General features: G+C 43.7%; 1 protein-coding gene across 9 annotated transcripts in view; it reads left to right on the top strand.

Moving 5' to 3' along the window:
- Positions 1-22,961, top strand: part of KIF13A (kinesin family member 13A) — a 212,938-nt gene that overhangs the window by 157,215 nt on the left and 32,762 nt on the right. For 5 of the 9 annotated variants that reach the window (XM_027040374.2, XM_027040376.2, XM_027040375.2 and 2 more), the window contains 12 exons: positions 385-471; positions 574-740; positions 2,753-2,872; positions 6,798-7,011; positions 11,503-11,665; positions 13,400-13,540; positions 14,428-14,577; positions 16,023-16,184; positions 16,906-17,079; positions 19,341-19,492; positions 20,024-20,156; positions 20,342-20,488. In XM_027040374.2, coding sequence (XP_026896175.1) covers positions 385-471; positions 574-740; positions 2,753-2,872; positions 6,798-7,011; positions 11,503-11,665; positions 13,400-13,540; positions 14,428-14,577; positions 16,023-16,184; positions 16,906-17,079; positions 19,341-19,492; positions 20,024-20,156; positions 20,342-20,488 — 1,810 coding nt within the window. The remainder of the gene's footprint in view (positions 1-384; positions 472-573; positions 741-2,752; positions 2,873-6,797; positions 7,012-11,502; positions 11,666-13,399; positions 13,541-14,427; positions 14,578-16,022; positions 16,185-16,905; positions 17,080-19,340; positions 19,493-20,023; positions 20,157-20,341; positions 20,489-22,961) is intronic. The other 4 variants (XM_027040380.2, XM_027040378.2, XM_027040379.2 and 1 more) reach the window with 1 other exon arrangement.

Below are 22,961 nucleotides of genomic sequence, written 5' to 3'. Positions count from 1 at the left end.
TTTTGTTCTTTTCTTTTTTTTTTTTTTTTTTTATGTTTATTTGTTGAGAGAGAAGGGGCGGAGGGGCAGAGAGAGGGGGACAGAGGATGTGAAGCAGGCTCCACACTATCAGTGCAGAGCCCATCATAGGGCTCAAACTCACAAACCACAGGATCATGACCTGAGTCAAAGTTCGACACTTAACCCACTGAGACACTCAGGTGCCTCAGTTCATCACTGCATTCTGATCACATGTTTTGAGGGTGGTTGCAATTCTATTACTCCTTCTTTTGGTATTAGCAGAATATGTCTGTTGCGAGAAACTTCTCCATCTCTCATGGGCTGCTGGGTCTGGGTTCTGTGCTCTTTCCCACTGAACTGACACATTCCCTGGTCTTCTTTCAGGTCCTGTGTAAATGGCACCCTTGTGTGCAGCACTACCCAGCTGTGGCACGGTGATAGAATCCTGTGGGGAAATAACCACTTTTTTAGGTAACCTCTTTGGGTTCCCTAATATTTTCACTTTTTTTTTTTTTTTACTGTTACCTGAGTATAAAACAAGTCAATTTTCTCTAATGGTGGAAAACCCCACAGAATTAACTTACCTAAGAGGAAACGGCGAGACTGGTTGAAAGACTTTGAAAAGGAAACGGGCCCGCCAGAGCATGACCTGGACGCAGCCAGTGAAGCTTCCTCGGAACCAGACTATAACTATGAATTTGCACAGATGGAGGTTATCATGAAAACGCTGAACAGCAATGGTAAGACCTTCCCTCCAATTCCTCCATCTTGGGCAGCTCCTATCCCTTGAGGGGTGTGCTTGCATAAAGTATCACTCTGAAACTTAGATACATAAAATTGCTAATTTCTTACAGAGGCCCCTGGAGAGATCCCATGGCCTGATCTGCTCCCTCAAGTGTAACCAAGGAGTGGGTAGTCCCTTTTTTGAGCCCCTTGTTTCCAAGCCAGTTGTGGTAACATTTCCAAGGTCATAGAGTCCGGAAGGACTATGGTGGCATTCCTTTTCAAATTCCCCTTACTGGGCTTGTCATTTCTGAATCTTTCAGAGCACAAAAATCCCCAGAAGGGCATGAACCCAGGAATTTCCAATGGAATGTAATGGGTAAATAAAAGTCATGATATTTTGCTGTAAATCCAGTTGGAAATTATACCATCAAAGAGGCTTACATAGCAAGCCCGGGTAGCTTTTACAAAAATGATAGCCACGGGCTTTATAGGCTCTTTGCTTGACCTGCACACTGGCTTGTCTCAGACCTTTAAGGAAGAGATTTCCTTAAAGCATCATTTCTAGATCCCTTGATCCAGAAAGTTTTCAATGTTTGTTTTAAAATTCTTCTCTGTATCTAAAAGGAAATCCTTTACCTCTTCATAAACACCTAACGTGCATTCAGTAAAATCCATATCACATTCTGTCTTGATGGCTGTTTTATAAATGTGCCCCTTCATTTTCCATCTCTCGGTCTTCTCATCTCCAGGCTTGTGCCTGGAAACTAGAAACAGGACAGCAAAGTTCTTCTGTTACCAGGTACAAGGCAGCATTTCTCGGACCAGAACTGTGTGACAAGTATAGCTGAGGCTACATTCAGGAGCCCCTGAGATGAGAAAGTCCGATCTCGCTGTCCCATTCAGCTGTTCTTTGAGTACCTAAGGATCATCCCCAACTTGAACCAGGGAGGACCTCCAGGAGCCTCTGCTGGCCGTGGTGCAGGGAGAGCATTGTTTTCTCAGTCGGGCTCTCCCTTGAAAATGTTGACTTTTGCCCTCTATCTTTGAACCAGCCTATCTAGAAGAATGTGAGCATGGCTGGAGAAAGTCGGTCAGATCTCTGGCTTCTCAAATTGGGGATTCTGTTGCAGGAATAAAGACTCTGACCGTTTTATCTCTGGATTTTTAGCCCCAAGGACTCCCTCTTTTCAATTATAGAAATGAAGCCTGAAGAAAAGGCTAGATGGAGAAACAAGTGTGATGCATTCATATGAAAAATATAGAACAACCCCAGAAAAGAACATCAGTGAGACTGGGGAAACAGATTAGCTGCTGGGGCTTTGGATGCTGCACCCCAGGGTGCACCATAGCTAGGGGTCAGTCTACTCTGCTACTTAGTCGCCCATTTGGGGGGAATCCCAAAAGACATTCCAAAGTGATGTTGAGACACCAGCATCACATTGATGGCCCATTTTACAACATGCCTGAGCAATAAGTCTCCTGTGAGTAATTTTTGGAAGCCCCAGTGGATACAGGGTGTGACAGGAGGGTGTGGGCTCCACTCCAGGTGCAGGAACACCCATTGGAAGAGCCTTATTTCCCTACATGAGATTACAGAGTTCCAGATGTCTCTGTTCTCTAACTGCAGAGTATCCTGGGGGTAGCAGTGGAATCCTCTGTTGTCCCACATCGTAGATTTCTAATTTTATTCAGTCACTACCTTCCTATCATATTTATAGTAAACCCCTGAATAACAGATGAGTATTTAGTAAGTATTTGTTAATTCCTCCAATCCTCTTAGCCAAACCAATTAGTCACCAGTGACCTGCCTCATGGTATTAACATGAGTTATCCATTTGTATTCAGATCAAGCCTTGTTCTCCAGTGTTGATTTTATCTACTTAAAAATAGTGTTTCCCTCTCCCCACACTTCACCCAATTCCACTGGTAAGGGGAGCTTGCCTATGGGGCACACAGGATGTGCCCTGACTCAGTGCTGAAATGCTGGTGGCCCAATGGTATTCACGCAATTCACCTCTACCGCTAGGTGGTTTCCCGATAATAAGCCTGTCTGCCTGGTGGTCGTCCCCCTGGTGGTCGTATTTGAAGATTCTCTTCCCTCTCATGTGGTTTCAGACGAAGCTCCTTCACAAACACTGGGAAAGAGGTTTTCACTGATTGTGACGTTAGCATGGGGGAGCTTGACCGGGTTTTAGCAGTGCTGCTGACTGATGCTTGTGCTACCTGCTTTGGCAAGACTCCAACTAACACGATTGGGAAGAAGCTGAAGTTTTTTGCCTGACAGAAGCACTCTGAGGCATTCCTGACTGAGGAATGTGCCTTTTTAAACTGCGACCCCTTCCTCCCCAGGTCCCAACTCCATTGCCTTCCCATTGGTTAAAATCTAGTAGCCATTCTGTCCCTTATACATCCAACAGCACAAAAGTGCGATTGGTATCATTGGTACGATGACTAATGTCTTTATGACTGTTGACAGCAGAGCTGTTCAGGACATTGTACTTGCGGGTGGAGATTTACCTGCATTAAGCGTAGAATGATGTATTTTCAAATTTCTAAAATAAATAATGACCTAAAACACAATTCATTGGAATTAAGAGTAGAAGCAAACCTCGTATCTGTGGACAATAATGGGTTCTTCCCCAGGGTTCAGAATAAGAATCAGGCACTCATCTGTCTTCACAGAGTCAATGGTAGCTCTAAAGTAAAGAGCAGTGAAGGGGCTGGTGAAGAGTCATTGAATTTATTCCATCTGGGATTAAAAGGTTAGTTTTTGTTTCTTGGGAGCTTTTTCCCCCAAAGGATCTACTTCCCTTCAATTTAGTGCATTGGGCATCTTGGTGTGAATGAATACCATCTATCACATAAATGCCTTCCAGCCTCTAACCATTGACACCCTCTCTTTTCCGTTCTTGGGACAGATAAATAAGTTTGAACACATTACATAGTTAACATACCAGGTAAAGAATAAACTAATGAAGAAGAGAGAACATGCTATGCCATAATAAATGCTATCATTTGTCTCTTCCTAAAACACCCACCTCTTTGGTATCGTGGCCTTAGGCACCAGGCTCCCTGAGTTTTAAAACCCTTCATTCAAGAGAAAGAAAATGATAAGGGATAAAATAAAACTGTAGGCAATGTTTTGATGGTTGATTGCTTGGTTGAGAATAGGCCAAGTAGTCTTTGGCTTCTGTCCTAGGCCATATCATAGAGTCAGGTTGACTTGCTGATTAGGATAATCTATTTTAAAAATATGCTGTATAGTGATAAAGGCTTGAAACTGGTTAATTAATTTGAAAAGATGATGTTATCGAATATGTCTAAGAGAAAGGTATTTCCAGACTTGGGTTGAGGTCAGAAGGTTTAAAAAAGAAAAGGTAGACAGACAGAAACATCAGCTCCTGTATCTCTGCCCTGGCCCTGGATAGCATGGCCTGTCCCAGAGTCGTGGGGCAGGCCTTACTGGGGATAGATGCTTTGAGTTGCTCTCTCTTCTGTATCTCCTGGTTGGTTTGTGGCCAGTGATGAAGCCTGGTGAATAGTAGGGTGTTACGTCATGGCAGCTGATAAAGCAGTTTAAAGCAACCTTGGTCACATGGCCCCATCATTAGCACAGGACCTCAAGGGGAGATCCCCTCCACTTCTGCCATTTGGGACCATGTATATTTCTACACATCTCTGACTAACAAGGAGAAATGAGGATTAAATGTCTTATCTAGTGTCTTTTAGCAAAAATCCTAGAATGTTCTAAAACATTGTGTTTTCCAGTGTTCTGTCTCTAGAAAAGATTCATAGACACTAAGGTAGGGCTCTTGGAAATCAGGCTCCATGTAAGTATAAATGAATGGCAAGGACCTTGTCCTTCCTTTTTAAACCTAGAGCCTGAAAGAGAAAAAACATGTACTGTTTGAGAAATGCATTTATTAAAAATTCTGGGGAACTTTTCTTTTCTAACCCTTACATTTAAAACTTCTTCAGACTTCTTCTTTACCATACTATTCATGTGTTTTTAATAAATTACAGGACTAGGTCAGAAGTTCAGATGCTTTGGAATACGTAGATATTCTACTCTATGGAAAAGGTCTTCCCTTTCCATGGTCTGTCTTTGTTTAAGAGTTTGGTATTTTGGGGAGCATCTGGGTGGCTCAGTCAGTTGAGTCTGTGACTTTGGCTTATGTTGTGATCTCTCAGTTTGTGAGTTCGAGCCCTGCGTCGGGCCCTCTGCTGTCGACACAGAGCCCAGTTCAGATCCTCTGTCCCCCTCTCTCTGCCCCTCCTCTGCCCCCTCAAAAAACAAATATTAAAAAAAAGAAAGAGTGTCGTATTTTTAAGAGTTCATTTTCCATCAGATTTTCAAGTGATGTATTTTAGGGACCCCGTATCAGGACTCTTGAAGAAAATTATTCTACTCTGAAAAAAGGCCGAGTTTTAGAATTTTATATAAGCAAAGAACAGTATTTTTTTTTAATATCTACTCTTAAACAGAGTACAAGTTCTGAGCAAAACATTGGAGATAAGAATACTGTATCAGTCAATTACTAACTTGATGTCCTCCTCCCAGATAGTTCGCTCTGCTCTGAGTCCAAAACCTGGCTCTGTCGCTCATTAGCTCTGTGATCTTAGGTCAGCATCTTTAAAATGGGAATGCTATCCACCCTTAGTTTGTTGCAAGGCGTTTACAAGATGATGCATGTAAAGGGCATATGCCTCTCCCTGAGTTATAGCTGGTAGCTAGCAGAGTTATTATTGCCATGTGGTTGTTATTTTTATTAAAACAACTCACCTGTGCTCTGTATAGCTAGTGATTTTTTTAATTGCTTTCTACTTTTTGTTTTATATAACTTAACCTTATTTGTTAAGCTAACATCTTACTGTTCATATAGAAAATTAGTATAACTTACATGTTTATTTCACAAATTGATAGATAGAGTCTTCTGGAAAAGTCCATCAGTAGCCATCATTGGGTGGTATTTTTATACCCTCTTGTTATCCTCATTTCCCACTCTTAACCTTGGAAGTTAAACTGAGAGTCAAGAAGTGGGAATATAACATGAATGTCACAATTTGAATGACAGGCAAGGGTATGAACTCCAGGCCAGTCTGGGAATAGGAACACATCTACTCCACATCTCGTGTACTTGAAGGACATATTCACCGTGTTGGTGGTTTTCTTACTTGCCATCCAGATAGTCTGACCTGTTGTTTCCCTAGAGTCCACTCACTTAGAGACGCCCATAACTTTCTCCTTTGGACATATGGTCAGTGCCTTCATCTTTCTCCACAGCATCCAGGTCAGTGGTCATTACCAAGCTAATGTCCTGCCACAGCCAGGGAGCCCTACCTACACTACAGCCACCGCTACCCATGGTCGTGGACTTTGAACAACGTATATCTATCTATAATTATTCACCACGTGTATGTTGCTGATCTCTCGATCTGCAAAAACAGAACGTAAAAAAGAGCCTTTGAGTTTTGCGAGTGAACTCCCCCTCCCCTCCCCCTTCTTTCTCCTTTTCTTTTCTTTTTTGGAGGTGAATTGCCTTCTTGAATATCAGCACCTGAGAAATGGCCAGACCATATACTCAATATTTTCAAACACGTTCAATGATCTACAAGATCCCCCCCCGCCTCCCGCCACATTATAGAAATTCAGGAGTCATAAGATTTGTGGTTAGAATCAGAACTAAATGGGCATAGAAATGGACTACCATAAAAATGAAATCCTGTGTGGCTCTCTCTTGGAAGCCGTCTCGGGTTTCATGAAATTTTTCTCAGTGGGTCGAAGCCCGTTCCCTCTACTACCTGTTTAGAGTGGATTAATGATCCATGTAAACGTGAGCTCATCAAATTGAAGAAACGCAGTAGATGTGGGGAATGTTTACACGCAGGACATTTATCTGAAATGTTAATTAAAAGGTGGGTGGGAGGATGCCCCTCAGGCCGCTCCGAGAAGGCATCTGCAAAGACTGGCTTCCGAGCCAGGAGATGGTTCCTGCCTGAAGAGGCACCTGGCGGGCTGCCCTGTCGTAGCCACCCCCAAAGACACCTTGCCTCGTCTCTTGGCTCACCAGATCCAGTGCAAAATGTGGTTCAGGTCCTGGAGAAACAGTACCTGGAAGAAAAGCGGAGCGCCCTGGAGGAGCAGCGGCTCATGTACGAGCGGGAGCTGGAGCGGCTCCGCCAGCAGCTGTCCCCAGAGCGCCAGCCCCAGAGCAGCGGCCCCGACCGCCTGGCCTACAGCAACCAGACGGCCCAGCAGAAGGTGACCCAGTGGGCAGAGGAGAGGTAAGAATGGGACCCCGGTGACCCAGAGGCCCGGCTCCAGGGCCTTGGAGCTTTGGGCGAGGCATGTGAAGGTGAGGACAGACCTAAGCAAGGAAGGAAGTCTTAGTCCTGTGTCTGGTCATTAGCAATCGCCTTTTCCTGTCAGAGATTCTGTCCATCCTCAGTATGCTTACTGGGATGTTAGTCATTAAAGACCATCCCTCCCCCCTTACCCTTCGATAAAAATGGCACCAGCTTACAGTGCCATTGTTGTGGGGCTCCTGGGTGGCTCAGTCAGTTAAGCGTCCAACTCTTGATTTTGGCTCAGGTCACCATCTCCTGGGTCATGGGTTCGAGCCCCCCCTCAGGCTCCTCACCGACAATACAGAGCCTGCTTGTATTGTCTCAGAGAAAGATGTTGTATTCTCTCTCTCTCCCTCTGTCTCTGCCCCTCTCCGCTTGCACTCCTTCTCTCTTTCAAAATAAATAAGTACAACTTAAAAAAATATATAAGTATTAAAAAAAAAAAAGAATACCATTGTTAGATATTGAAGTGAGAAAGTTGGGATTGTTCTTTAGCATAAAACCGTTTCTTATTTTAAATTTCCCTTACTTTGGAGTCTCTTTAAATACAACGATGATATTAAGAAGTCTAAATGTGAATTTTCCAAATTTGTGACTTAAAAAAATTTATATCAGGGGCACCTGAGTGGCTCAGTCAGTTGAACATCCGACTTCAGCCTAGGTCATGATCTTGTGGTTCGTGGGTTTGAGCCCACGACAGCTCAGAGCCTGGAGCCTGCTTCAGGCTCTCTCTGCCCCTTTCTCTGCCCCTCCCCTGCTTGCGCTCTGTTTCTGTCTCTCAAAAATAAATAAACATTAAAAAATGCTTTTAAATAAAAAAAATATTTATCTCAGAACTGAGGTAGTGGTGGAGGAAACATCATCACCCGTGAGGATAGTAAATTATTACTGAGTTCTGTTGTGTTCTCACTGCAGTCTAAGCATGATGCTGATTTAGCACTCCCAGCAGCAGTGTGCAGTGGGAACAATTATCTCTGTCCTGAAGATAGGGCACTCAGTTTACATATCCTCCTCAGTAACCCACCTGGCCCCTGAAAAGGCCAGCATCTGAACCCAGATCTATGAGTCCCATTACTAACTCGTATGTTGTTACAATAATCTTAGTAACGAAAGTAGCACCTGACGTTTGCAGAGCATTTACCAGGTGCCAGGCACTAAGTGCTTTACATGTGTCCATCTCATCTTCACAACCGCTACTATATTTTATCATTTGTACCCCACTTCACACATGAGGAACCAGGCTGAGAGGTTGAATGATTCACCCAAAGTCATTCAGCTGGTAACTTACGACTGCGGGATCAAAGCCATCACTCCTGGGCCGGTACTCTCATTCTTTCAGCCACACTGCATCTCTCACAAGCAATGAGATGCTTAAACCTGAGCCACATTCAGGGAAGAAGAAGAAGAGGGAGAAAAGGGAGCCCTAGCCTGCACAACAGGCTTGCTGCGGTAACGCACTTGATCGTTCTAAAGTAAGAGAAAAGAGTCAGTTGCGTTTTCCCCAGGAGCTTTCTGCTCATCTGTCTGGATACCAAAGTATGAAGATTTATCCTACTTGTAACACATTACTCTTTATCTTTTACTGTGCCTGGGTAAAAGAGACAAAGGTTATCAGATAATGCTTTTTCTGAAGAGCTGCCTTTTCCACCTTTACTGTGAACTGGTGACTTTAATAACAGCGAGCTTGAAGGTAATTGGTGTGACTGGACCCACTGATACCCTTTCTCCCTACTTACTTCTTGTGTACTGAAGATTGTAAAAGACAAAAACAGAAAGATGCAACAGAAAAGGTAGATTTTTGTTTTGTTTTAAAAGTATTTTGTAATGCTTATTTATTTTTGAGAGAGAGAGAGAGAGAGAGAGACAGAGCATGAACAGAGGAGGCGCAGAAAGAGAGGGAAACAGGGGTGCCTGGGTGGCTCAGTTGGTGAAGCGTCTGACTTTGGCTCAGGTCATGATCTTATGGTTTGTTAGTTCAAGCCTCGCATCGGGCTCTGCGCTGACAGCTCAGAGCCTGGAGCCTGCTTTGGATTCTGTCTCCCTCTCTCTCTGCCCCTCCCCTGCTCACACTCTGTCTCTCTCTGTCTCAAAAATAAATAAACATTAAAAAAAATTTTTTTAATAAAAAAATTAAAAAAAAGAAAGAGAGGGAAACACAGAATCTGAAACAGGCTCCAGGCTCTGAGCTGTCAGCACAGAGCCTGGCATGGGGCTTGAACTCATGAACCATGAGATCATGACCTGAGCCAACGTCGGATGCTTAACCGTTGTTTTTAATGATTGTATTTTTTTCCGTCAGGTGTTAAAAAATTTTTTTCCGCTCAATTCCAGATTGATTCTCTTTGAGGCTCTAATTCTTAAAAGGAAGGAGAGTAGCAAGGATGATATTTGGAGCTGTCATTCAAGGAGATGAGAATGCTACAATATGGATTTCACCAGGGTCACTGGATAAAATTAAGATGTCGTTAATGATGGGCTGTTATATTAGAAGCTGGGACTCTTACCTAAATAAGTGTTGATGGCTTGTGAAATATCAAAGGACTCATACCTAAGTAAAGGTTGTGGGGCTGAAAATCAAGTATATTTAAGAGCTAGTGAGAATTACAAAGAAAACCAGAGATGTAGTTACTCTTTCTGCAAACTTGCAATGTATCATAGAGCAAGATATAAATATGTGAAAATTACATCACAATAGTCCGTTAAAAAACAGTTTTATCCAACAATAGGAAGTGTTTCAACCACATAATTATCCCTCTGTCATTGATCCCTCATCTGAAAATAACTTCCAGGAGCAGGAAATCAGCTTCATTCATTGAAGTGTCCCCAGTGCCTAGAACAGTGGTGTTTTTGGTAGGTGTTTTGCGAGTATTGACTGTGTGAAATTACTGAAGTGATAAGTGTGTGTGTGCTTGGGCAGGAAGCACAGTAAGGGAGGTGGTGGTTAGTAGAGGGTGGGACCCCCATGCTGTGGGGCTTCTGCCGCAACTTCATGGAGGATGAAGGACTTCAGGCGAGTTTGAAGGGTGGACACTGGACGGGCAGACAGAAGGCGGGAAGCATTTGGATGGGCACGCGGGCACAAACAAATGAGAAACCGTGGAGAAGAGGAAGGTGTTTTGCGGATTGCATGAGAGCTGTTTTGTTTGCTCCGAGAGGTGAGTTGTATAGGAATAGGGAGAGCGAAGTCCAAAGCTGTCTGGTAGGGCACACAGGTGCCTGCAGATTTATCCCAAGCAGGGAGAGGAGGTTTTGAACTGAGGGCTGGCCTGAGACAGGCAGGGGTTTGTGTGACTGGTGGTGTCAGAGAAAGAGCCTGGGGGCTTTTGAGGCTACCAGGGGTTATGAAAGCAATAGAGAGATTTAGGGGATATTTAAAAGGAAAAATCCACAGAAGGCTTTTTTTCTGGATGTTGTAGAAAAGAGAAAAGACTGAGCTGGCTGAAAAAGGGTCAAGTCCAGGGAACTGAAAAAAAATGGTATCACCTAGGAGAACCAGACAGACAGGATCAGTGTGCCATACGTGTTAGGGTAACTTCAGATTAACATCTTTGCAGGTGCCTCAGTGTCACTTTTGAGGTGATGAGAAAGGGGTAGAGACTGGGTATTCCAAGCTCCCCATTTTCCTATGAAGTAAGGGCAGGGGGTGTATAAATGGTAGAAAAGAGAAGGTAGGTAAGCATTCTGCTAGTCTGGATTACCTTTGAACCCACCTGTGGAACCAGAACTCTTCCTTTCATTCAGTGGGTACTTCGGGGGTTTCCCACAATGGGCCGTGCACCTGACCACACAGTTTTCCCCCTGGGGTGCCTGCAGCTCCATAGGGGACACAGACATCAGTCAAATAATTACACAAATAAATGAGAAATTATAAATACAACACATCTACGGAAGCAAAAGATGTGGGGACTGAGAGGGCACGTAATGGCACATAATAATGTCCTATTCAGCCTCAGAACGTTGGAGAAGGTCTTATCAGGAAGTGCTATTGTGTGGACTTGAGGAAAGAATTCCTGCTAGCACAGAAGTCCCCCTTCTTGCCTTTTACCAACTGAAGAAATCATGTGAAACACTTTCTCCTTATGGACTCCAGATTTCTGTCCCCTGCCCCATTCCCCTCCCCACCAGCCCCAGAAGCACACAAAAAGTCGTAATCAGTTCTTTTCCCTAAAGGATTCCTTTATTGGTCTTTTGGCAACAGCATATTAAAATAGAAGTTTTCAGATGTTAGGGGATTTAAAACATGGTTTTTAGTTAAGTCCCTCTACATATTTGCTCCTCATCAGCCGTTACCAACAGGAAAAAAAATGGTTGAAAAATATTGCCTGGAAGGAGTTGCCTACCACTTTCTAAGAATACAGCTCACTTAGAAGCAGAGTTGGTTTCCTTTTCTTTTCGGAGTTTCTCATTTCCTTTTCTGCTACCCCACAGGGATGAGCTCTTCCGCCAAAGCTTGGCAAAACTTCGCGAGCAGCTTGTGAAAGCCAATACCTTGGTAAGGGAGGCAAACTTCTTAGCTGAGGAAATGAGCAAGCTCACTGACTACCAGGTGACTCTGCAGATCCCTGCTGCAAACCTCAGTGCCAACAGAAAGGTAAGAGTGCTTCAAAAAAAAAAAGAGAGAGAGAGTAAAATGTACAACAGTATGTACTATAAGACAGCAGACAAACCTGACACCCTAAAGAACATCTGTGAGGGGCACCTGGGTGGCTCAGTCGGTTAAGCATCCGACTTCGGCTCAGGTCATGATCTCGTGGTCCGTGAGTTCGAGCCCCGTGTCGGGCTCTCTGCTGACTGCTCAGAGCCTGCACCCTGCCTCGGATTCTGTGTCTCCCTCTCTCTCTGACCCTCCCCCGTTCATGCTCTGTCTCTCTCTGTCTCAAAAATAAATAAACGTTAAAAAAATTAAAAAAAAAAAATCTGTGAGGAGATGCTGATATGAGCCAGAGTATTTATTCTTTTTAAGACTTCCTATCTACTAATATAACATTGTATGTCAACTCTACTTCAACAGTAAAAATTAAAAAAAAAATTTCCTCTATAGACCCCCCCCCCCCGAGTAAATATGCCCTTAGATGTGTTAAAACTAGAAATATATATAAGTAATTCCTCTTTTCTCTGTCGTGTAAATGCCCCCTTCTGGAATGGGGGGATAGGTGCCAATTTCAGAAAGGATTCTACAAGAAAGGAAGGCTTGTTGGGGTATCTGGGTGGCTCGGTTGAGCGTCTGACTTGGGCTCAGGTTATGATCTCACAGCTCGTGAGTTTGAGCCCCGCGTCGGGCTCTGTGCTGACAGCTCGGGACCTGGAGCCTGCTTCGGATTCTGTATCTCCCTCTATCTCTGCCCCTAACCCACTCGCATTCTGTCTCTGTCTCTCTCAAAAATAAATAAACATTAAAAAAAATTTAAAAGAAGAAAGGAAGGCTTGTATAATACCTTTTTTCTGTGCACAGAATGACTCTTTGCAGCCTTTGGGAGGTTTCCTGTCATTTCAACTCGAAGAATATTTCTTTTAAGGAGAAACTTCAAAAGACAGTAATTTTGCATCCATTTATGTTTCCCCTGGCAAGCAAGCTAGAAACGAGTCAGGAAGGATTTCATTACTCTTTCTGCATTTTAGTACTTTGACCAAGCAGTTCTTCGAGAAATTTATGCTAAGTCCATAGTCATAGAAATATTCATAAAGAGGGGCACCTGGGTGGCTCAGTTAAGCATCTGACTTCTGCTCAGGTCATGATCTCACAGTTCATGAGTTTGAGCCACACATTAGGCTTGCTGCTATCAGAAAAGAACCTGCTTCATATTTTCTGCCCCTCCCCCCTCTCAAAAATAAATAAACTTAAAAAAAATTCATAAAGATCATGTGCTTTTTATACAAGGATGCTTATCATAATGGCCTTTATAATAGCAAAAATTTAAAATAGTCATGATGTCAAACAATAGAATAATTGATCAAACCAGTGTGCATCCATAAAATAGATTTCTATGTTTCCATTAAAAATTGTGTCTGTGAAGAATATTTAATAGCACAAGAAGGTGATCATAAGATAAAAACTGTGGAGGGAGGATCGGGATAGGAAATTTAGTTTTGTTTGGTTCTGATTATGATAAAAAAAACCAAACAAACATGCACCGGTATACCTATAGAAAATGGAAAATAAGCCAGAATATTCCCTCTGTGGTAGAATTTCATCTTTTTTCTGTATATGTTTTCTTCACACTCGCTGCTTTCTAATAATATATATTGCTGTAACAATCTAAGAAGTCATAACAAGACTTCATTTGGTTTAATTTGATTTGTTGTTTTTGTTTCCTTCATTCTGCAGAGAGGAGCAATCGTGAGTGAGCCAGCTATCCAAGTGCGGAGGAAAGGAAAGAGCACCCAAGTTTGGACCATCGAGAAGCTGGAGAATAAATTAATTGATATGAGAGACCTTTATCAAGAATGGAAGGAAAAAATTCCTGAGGTAAAAGAGACAAAATGGAAAAGAGATTGGGCCATGTTGAAAGCACATAGTGTAAGTGATTTCACCATCAGAACGCACACATGCATGGCGGTGAATTTCTGTAGTCAAGCTTTGGACATCGATATTAGAAAAGTAATGTTGGGACACCTGCATGGCTCAGTCAGTTAAGCCTCCAACTCTTGATCTCAGGATCATGAGTTTGAACCCTGTGTTGGGCTCCATGCCCAGCATGGAGCCTACTTTTAAAAAAGGCAGGGCAGGGTGGGGGAAGTAAAGGAATGTAGAAGTGATCTTGAAAAAACTTCTAAGTTAGATGTAGGATCAGTCATAAAACATGTGATCCCCACACGGACAGAAACTAAATGAAGAGAACACATAACATGTTCTTATTTGGCTGCATTTTTGCTACATTCCAGGTGATATGAAATGGAACGAAGTAAGTCCGTGCTGTTTTGTCAGTGTTGTGACAAATCCACACGGATGGAGCCAGATTGGATTTTTGTATTCATTAGCATATGTTCTGGCTCCCCTAGCTGTGATAATTGCTGGGGAGATTACGAAGAATAATTTTAAAAAGCACAATCCATTTTTTGGATGCTAGTAATGGAAAAGACGACTCGGTGAAGGAAATGAGACAAAGCACAGGGAATGGAATGAAAAAGGCTATATGTGGGGTGTGATAGGGAAGACGAGGGTGTAATTGAGCAAGAGCCCCTCCTATATGCTACTTTTATTTATGTGACATGATTGTAATTTTTACTTCTTTTTAATTTATCTGGATAAATGCTTTCTTCTTAAATCGTTTTTGGGTGCTAGTTTTAAATAATATTATTCAAGTTGATATTTTGTTTCTTACTGGCTCCCCACCTGCCTACCCTACCCATCAGGCAAAGCGTCTCTATGGGAAACGAGGTGACCCTTTCTATGAAGCCCAAGAGAATCACAACCTAATTGGCGTGGCTAATGTGTTCTTGGAGTGTCTCTTCTATGATGTGAAACTTCAGTATGCAGTTCCTATCATCAGCCAGCAGGGGGAGGTAAGGACAAGCCAGCCTGGGAGGAAATTGACCGAAGTGGAAGGGAGTGTGTGTGTGTGTGTGTGTGTGTGTGTGTGTGTGTGTGTGTGTGTGTGTGTGTCTGATTTAAGTGATGCTCTTGAGGCAGATCTAGGGTGAATAGTCAGGATCATACTCTTTCTTCTCTACTAATATCAATAGAAACTCTCAAGATTAAATCATGGTTTTAAAAGATATTCATACCCATTTTTTAAATTTATGGTTCACAAGTTTTTTTGATTTTTGTTTTAATCAAATTAGAAATATTTTGGAAACCAGCTTCCACTCTGTTGCCATGTTCATCTCTCTTTTAATCTCTTACCTTTGTGATACATCCGAGTTCCTTCTCAGCCCCTATGTGGTCTTCACCAGATAGAACTTGGGAGCAAGTTGTAAATAAATAAACTTAAAAAAATAAATAAAAATGTGTTGATTCTCAAAAAATATTGAAAAAAAGCTTGAGAACCCACCTTACCTTTGAACTGATTTCTCCCATTTCCCCTTTCTCCCTCCTCTAACGGATTCCTCCATATTGGTCTCACTTGTCCAACGCCATCAGCTAATTTCTCTCAGGTGCTTGGTGCCAGTGCCAGTTGCTGTGTGGAGGTTGGGTCCGTGCTACTTTTACAGTGGAGCCTCACGATTTAAGATGATGGCAGCACTGTCCCCTTCATGACTCCAGCCATTGCAGCCTTGACCTGTGTCATGAAACATAACTTGGGCTAGTTGTAGCACTCTGAGGGAGCAAATTCTTGTCCTTTAATTCAGTTCTGTGCCAACAAGTGTAAGAGAGGCACCACTAAACTGGCACCTCTCCAGAGAACCAACAGGATGTTGAAGAAATTGTAAGCCTTTGTGGTTCCTCCTGGGATAGGTCTCACTCCCCCTGCTCCAGTGTGAGTTACCCATCCATTGAAGAGAGCAGACGCTCCGTGAGCCTGGTGACCACGTCTTTCGGCTTATTGCGATAAATGCAGTGCTTAGTAGCACAGTTCGGGGCATGCAGCCGATTTCTGGGTGAAGTTGTCTCATAACAACCCCCACGTGTATCTCTACTACTTGTTTCGGTATTCCAACTGGGCAGGGATTAGATCAGATGAACGAATATACGAACATGGAAAATAGACAACTCCAGGTAGGATATGATAGCTGTCTTTACTCTGTTCCTGGGCTGCCTGTAAAGGATAAGAGTGAAGATGACTCCAGAAGGCAAGTGGCAGAGAAGCAAATTTGGCTCAGAGTCAGGCAGGGTGACTGCAGGGGGTGAGAGATGGACTGGACCGGCTGTGGAAGGGGTGAGTTTCCCATGGCAGTAGGGGCGGGGCCGCTCACCTGCTCACCTGGGAGGTGGCTGCGTGCTCTCTGTCCAAGGTCAGGTTCCCCGCTGGATGCCTATTAATCCGCAGGCGCTCTGGTTCCTGCCGCAGGTTGCAGGGCGCCTCCATGTGGAAGTCATGCGAATTACAGGGGCCGTCCCGGAGCGCGTGGTGGAGGACGACTCTTCTGAGAACTCCAGCGAAGGTGGGAGCCTCGAGGTCACGGACATCAGCGGGGAGACTGTTCACCGAGTCAAGAAGCTGACTTGCCGGGTGAGGGGACGATGAGATGGACGGGTGCAGAGGAATGACCTTGTTCATGCCAAACAGTTCTGTTTTTCATAGAGCATCGTCAATGTTAACCTTCCTAACCGTAAATACAATGGTGGGCAGTACTTTCTCCAGAAGTATAGCACCCTTTCTGGTGACGCTTGATGAGATTTGAAAAGTCCATGTGTATTGGGGGCACCTGGGTGGCTCAGTCCGTTAAGCATCCGACTCTGGATTTCGGCTTAGGTCATGATCTCACGGTTGGTGGGATTGAGCCCCACGTTGGGCTCTATGCTGACAGCTCGGAGCCTGCTTGGGTTTCTCTCTCTCCCTCTCTGCCCCTCCCCCTCTCCCTCAAAATAAATAAATAAACTTAAGAACATTAAAAAATAAAAGTCCATGTGTATCTGGCATGCGGGGGGTATGTATTTTTCAGTGAATCCTGCTTTTCCAATATAGGTTGCATCAAAAACTCAGTCACTAGGAAAATGTTGGAGGTGTGTGCCTTTGCCAGGTTTACACACGGTAGTTGTGGTACTCTGGTACAGATTTGTTGTAGGTGGAACCCTTGATGAAAGGATGCCAGATATTTTCAGATACCAAATGGATAACCGATTTATGTAGCTCTTAAATTTGAAGAGCTCTTAACATTTGAAGCAATGCACAGTTTAATGTTTCTTTATGGGAGTTATATTGCCTTTTTTTTTTTTTTATATCTCTTCAGGTAAAAATTAAAGAGGCAACCGGGCTGCCCTTAAGCCTCTCAAATTTTGTCTTCTGTCAATACACATTCTGGGACCAGTGTGAATCCACAGTGGCTGCCCCAGTGGTGGACCCCGAGGTGCCTTCCCCCCAGTCCAGGGATGCCCAGTACACTGTGACGTTCTCTCACTGTAAGGTATGGGCACCATGAGGAAACGAGCTACACGGGAGGCAATGGACCTGGGTGCGGTTCAATACATAGAAGTTTCCCTGTAAGAATGTTTAGTAAATGTAATATGTGTCTTGGACTTTTTAACCTCAAAATGTATTTCAGTACAAATTCCAATAATTTAAAAGTATTTAAAATAAAATCTGAAAGGCCTCTACCTGAAATCTTACACCCTATGCCCTACAACTTTTATATGTGTGTGGTCAATGCATGTTCACACAAAAACGGGCATAGATACACTCTTACCATCACGCACGCATAACTTCTTTAAAAAGTTTTTTACAAAAACTGTGGTCATATTATACATGTTGCAGAATTGCACCTTTTAATTTAATTTTGTTTTGTTTTATTTTATTTATTTTTTAAGTAGGCTTTACACCTAGCATGGAGCCCAGTGCAGGGCTTGAACGCACAACCCAGAGATCAACACCTGAGCTGAGATTAAGAGTCAGACGCTTAACTAACTGAGCCACCCAGATGCCTCCCACTTCATTATTTTAATTTATATGAACTTCTCAACATGCAAGTTGCTGTAGATATTTTAATTCTTTTGAATATGGAATAGCCTTTTGTTTTTGTTTTTGTTTTTTTAATGGCATAGTGTTTTAAGCATAGCATTTCCAATGTGGCATATGAGTTTTTAAAGAAAATGTAAATGGACAAGGTGAATTTTTGGTGACTGTTGGCTATTCCCATCTTGTGACCATCACCTACCCTTCCTGGCTTTCACATCAGACTGCCAACAGGTTGTTTTTGACAGACAGACTCTCTTCTGTGTAATTTTGTTTTTCCTTGCACAATCCTTAACAAATACTCCAAACCCCTTCCTTTGGAAATTGTGCGTTTTCTTTCTGGTTCTATACCTATCAAATTTCACATAAGTAAAGACTGTCAGGTCTTTCTTTTTCTGAAAATAAATGGCCCACTTTTTTTTCCACCTGTATTCACCCAAGTCTGTTTCTGAAAACCCATATTAATTATTTTTTTTGTTATTTGTGTCTGAATACTCTTAAATATTCCCCATCTTTCTTTGGATCCACAAAGCATTTCATGTAGGAGTATGAAACCTGAATTTTAAGTACATTCTGGTTAACAACTGGTTTGAGAAACACTAGTCTCAGGGACCTTGGATTCACTGCGTGACCTTGGGGTTTTTTTCATAAATAAAATGTGTAGGTTGGGGTGCCTAAGTGGCTCAGTTGGTTGAGTGTCTGACTCTTTATTTCAGCCCAGGTGATGATCCTAGAGTCATGGGATCGAGCTGCAAGTTGGGTTCCACACTGAGCATGGATCCTGCTTGGGATTCTTGCTGTCTCTCTCTCTCTCCTTCTGCCCCTCCCTCACTCACGCACACATGTATTCTCTCTCTCTCTCTCTCTCTCTCTCTCTGTCTCTCTGTTTCTCTGTCTCTTAAAAAAAGAAAAAGAAAGAAAGGAAACCTATGTTTGAAAAAAAAATAAAATGTGTAGATTGTACTAATTGATCGTTAGTTTGTTTTCCTTCTAAAATTCTGGTTCTGTCTCCAAATAAACTAGATAAGAAGGTAAGTAGTAGAACATTAAGTCAGTATAGCACAGGTCTTTCTAGAAAGTAGAGCCACAGGGTTGTCTTCACCTGAGATTTCACTGAGTTGTTGCTGGAAAGAAGCATGGCTTGGTCCCTTGCCTGCCACAGCATTCAGGGTGATCTACCTCTCAGCCCACTCGGCATTCATGCCCTCACGCTCCTCTGTCTGCATTTTATGATGAGGAATCAGAGCAGGAGAGTTTGAGAGCAAGAGCACAGACCCATGAAAATAATCATATGAAATTTAATTCTGTTCTTAGTCTCCCACGCCATCGCAAGGAGCAATCAGATGTTCTTTTTTTATTATGTGCTGATTAGTCCAAGGCAGCAGGAGATCAAGTGGTCCTTCAGAACCCAGAATGAACCCGGTGTAAGGAAGCAAGGATTCACTTCTGCATCTCACAAGCTCTATGACATGGGACAGGTTGCTTTCTTCAGTGTCCGCATTGCCTAAAGAAAGAAATTGCATTAAATCACCTCTTCCTGCCCCTTCCAGAACTAATGTTCTGGTTCTTGAAAACCGCACAGGTGGTTTTAAGGTTGGGATCAGACTAACAACCTCCAAAGTGAATCTCTATGAGGCTAAAAGGCAAAATGGAAATTTCACCCAATTGCTTTATGCGTGATCCTTGTCACTCTTTCCTTGCTTCCGCTTATCCCAGGACTATGTGGTGACCGTGACAGAAGAGCTCCTGGAGTTCCTGTCAGATGGAGCCCTGGCCATTGAGGTGTGGGGCCACCGCTGCGCTGGGAACGGCAGCTCCATCTGGGAAGTCGACTCTCTTCATGCGAAGACAAGAACGTTGCATGACAGGTTTGTACTTGGCTGAGTTGGGTGCAGGGTCAAGGCTGGCACTAACATGGAGGCTAAGAGCAGGGGTCCCCAGGCCTGTGTCCTCCTTTGTGAAATGGGAACGATAAAAGGGACTAGCAGTCATTGAAGACATTCAATGTGGGGAAAGGCAAATCCTTTTGAGAAACAGGACTAAAACAGCTGCGTTCCTACCTGGGGAAATAAAACCAGCCTTGGGGGTGCCTGGGTGGCACAGCTGGTTAAGCATCCGAATCCTGATTTCAGCTCAAGTCATGATCTCACGGTTCATGAGTTCGAGCCCCACGTCAGGAGCCTGCTTGGGATTCTCTCTCTCTGCCCCTCCCCTGCTCATGCTCTCTCTCTTTCTCAAAATAAATAAATAAAACTAAAAAGAAAAAAAGAAAATCTATATGACATACATAGCACAGTGCCCAGCCTATAGAAAGTGCTCAGTGGATGATGACTCTTTTCCTGTTACTCACAACGTCCCTGGGCAGTGACACCGTTGTTCATGGGAATGTGATTTTGCAGGTGGAATGAGGTAACTCGAAGAGTAGAAATGTGGATTTCCATATTGGAATTGAACGAGCTAGGGGAATACGCTGCAGTGGAACTCCACCAGGCCAAAGATGTCAACACAGGGGGCATCTTTCAACTCAGACAGGTACCCGGCTTGTTTTTGTCTGTTTCGTGTGTCCTTTTTCGTCCCACTCGTAACACAGTTTCTGGGAGTTTTCTAATTATCTGCCTCTGTGTTCCCCGTTCCTCTTCCCTCCATCCCTCACTGTTCCCATCCCTGGTGCCCACTGCTGCGTCGCGCCCCTCCCATCCCACCCCCGACCTCTGCAGGGCCATTCCCGGAGGGTACAAGTCACAGTGAAACCGGTGCAGCATTCGGGGACACTGCCGCTCATGGTGGAAGCCATCTTGTCTGTGTCCATTGGCTGTGTCACTGCCCGGTCCACCAAGCTGCAGAGAGGGCTGGACAGTTACCAGGTAAGACAAGCCGAGCTGAAGTGGTATTTAACGAAGATTGGTTCATGAAGAACTAAGGCAGTCGGTGAATGTGACAGAACTCCTTGCCTTGACCTTATGTCTGCACCCTTCCCCTCACATTTGCATCCTTTTTACTAGACTTAAAATACTATATTGGTTTTGTGTTGATTAATAATAATTTTATTTATAAGCACACGTATGAATGCTATCTTACTCATTTACTTTAGGTGGATTTTATATCTGGCCCCGGTTATGTTATGTCGGGTATTTGGCATGGCTGCCTGGCCTGATCCACTTTTGTTACTATAAAATCGCCCCCATACACAGGCATAATTAAACAGTTCTTTGAAAGCCTTCTTTTTTTTTTCTTTATTTAAATTAAAAGTTGTCCTCACGATCGTTTTTGTCCATTAAATCCCCCCTTACTAAATCTTCTGTTCTGTTTTTTAAAAATTAAAAGATAGGAGGGCCCCTGGCTGGCTTTGTTGGGGGAGCATGCAACTCTTGATCTTTGATCGTGAGTTCGAGCCCCACCTTGGGTATAGAGATTACTTCTAAAAATAAATTTAAGGGGCGCCTGGGTGGCTCAGTCAGTTAAGCTTCTGACTTTGGCTCAGGTCACGATCTCACAGTTCATGAGTTTGAGCCCCACATCAGGCCCTGTGCTGACAGCTCAGGGCCTGGAACCTGTTTCGGATTCTGTGTCTCCCTCTGTCTCTGCTCTTCCCCTGCTTGTACTCTGTCTCTCACTCTCTCTCTCTATCTCTCTCTCTCTCTCAAAAATAAACAAACATTAAAAAAAGATTTAAAAAATAAATTTAAAAATAAATATTTATAAAAAGTAAAAGATGTGAACATCTAAGAATTGGTCTTCTTACTACCAATCACAGCTCTCATCACTCCTTGAGAACAAACTTTCAGATCAGGAAATTGCCCCCAGTGGCCTGAGAGAAGGCCTGTGCTTCACTCAGTCCGCAGTTTACAGGCGGGTATGAATTAGGAACTGGAAGAAGCCACCCATGCAACTCTGGCTTCCTGTGAGCCACATGTGACTGGGAGCACTCCCTGTTGCAACAGAAGAAAACGTTTCTCTGTGGGGTCTGGGCAGAAGCCGCCCATCTGGAGAATGATCCACCTTTCATCTCAGCTTCCTTCAGTTCCCTGGCTGGCATTCAGGCGGAGACTTCTCTGAAAGCTCAAAGGAACATTGGCAGGGTGCCTGGGTGGTTCAGTCAGTTAAGCGTCTGACTCTTGATTTCGGCTCAGGTGATGATCTTACTGTCCGTGAGTTTGAGCCCCATGTCGGATTCTGCACTGACAGTTCAGAGCCTGCTTCAGATCCTCTGGCCCCCTCTCTCTGCCCCTCCCCCACTCACTCTCTGTCTCTCCCTCTCTCAAAAATAAATAAACATTAAAAAACCTCTTTATAGGGGCGCCCGGGTGGCTCAGTCGGTTAAGCGTCCGACTTCGGCTCAGGTCATGATCTCACGTTCCGTGAGTTCGAGCCCCGCATTGGGCTCTGTGCTGACAGCTCAGAGCCTGGAGCCTGCTTCGGATTCTTTGTCTCCCTCTCTCTCTGACCCTCCCCCGTTCATGCTCTGTCTCTCTCTGTCTCAAAAATAAATAAACATAAAAAAAATTAAAAAAAATAAAACCTCTTTATAAAAAAATAAAATATAAAAGGAACATTGGTTTGGATGACTAGGCCTTAAGGAAGGCAAAGCTTTGTCAGACATCGCCTTCCCTTTCCCAAGCCAAAATTGCCCCTGATTGTCAGAGCCAGGGAGACTATGGAGGAAGGCATAAGGACAGTCTGCTGTTTGAGGGGAGGCTTCTCCCACAGACTTTTCCTCATGTGTGGTGTAGGAAACTGGGTGTGGATTCTTGTCCCAGCTCAGTCCCTCCCTCAGGCCATCAAATTTGGGGGTGGCTACAGGGCCTGGTAGAAAGGTCACTGGCCTGGAGTGGGGGGATCTGGATTCTTAAGTCTAGCTTGGCCTTCTTGGTCACCTTGTTGAAGTAACACAAACCTCCAGTTCCTTTTTTGTCTTCTCCAGAATGATGAAGTAGACCTAATAATTCCCTGGGATCCCCGTCTGTAGTAAAGGCTTAGTAGTAAAGGCTTAATAAATCTCTGATCTTAGATAAAACATTGAATCTGTGTCCTAAATCATGACCTATAAAATAGGGGGTCATCAGTTGACTGAAGGTTCCTATTTGAGAAACCTCGTAAGCATTGATTATTTGCACTTTTAATACATCTCTAGTGGGGCTCCTGGGTGGCTCAGTCGGTTGAGCATCTGACTTCCCCTCAGGTCATGATCTCACAGTTTGTGAGTTCAAGTCCCACATCAGGCCCTGAGCTGACAGGGTGGAGCCTGCTTGGGATTCTCTCTCCCTCCTTCCCTCTCTCCTCCCCCCCCCACACTTTCTCTCTCAAAATAAATAAATAAACTTTTTAAAAAATGATAAA

Source organism: Acinonyx jubatus, chromosome B2 (assembly GCF_027475565.1).
Source record: "Acinonyx jubatus isolate Ajub_Pintada_27869175 chromosome B2, VMU_Ajub_asm_v1.0, whole genome shotgun sequence".
Classification (NCBI taxonomy): Eukaryota; Metazoa; Chordata; class Mammalia; order Carnivora; family Felidae; genus Acinonyx; species Acinonyx jubatus.
This window is presented reverse-complemented; position numbering and strand designations above follow the sequence as displayed.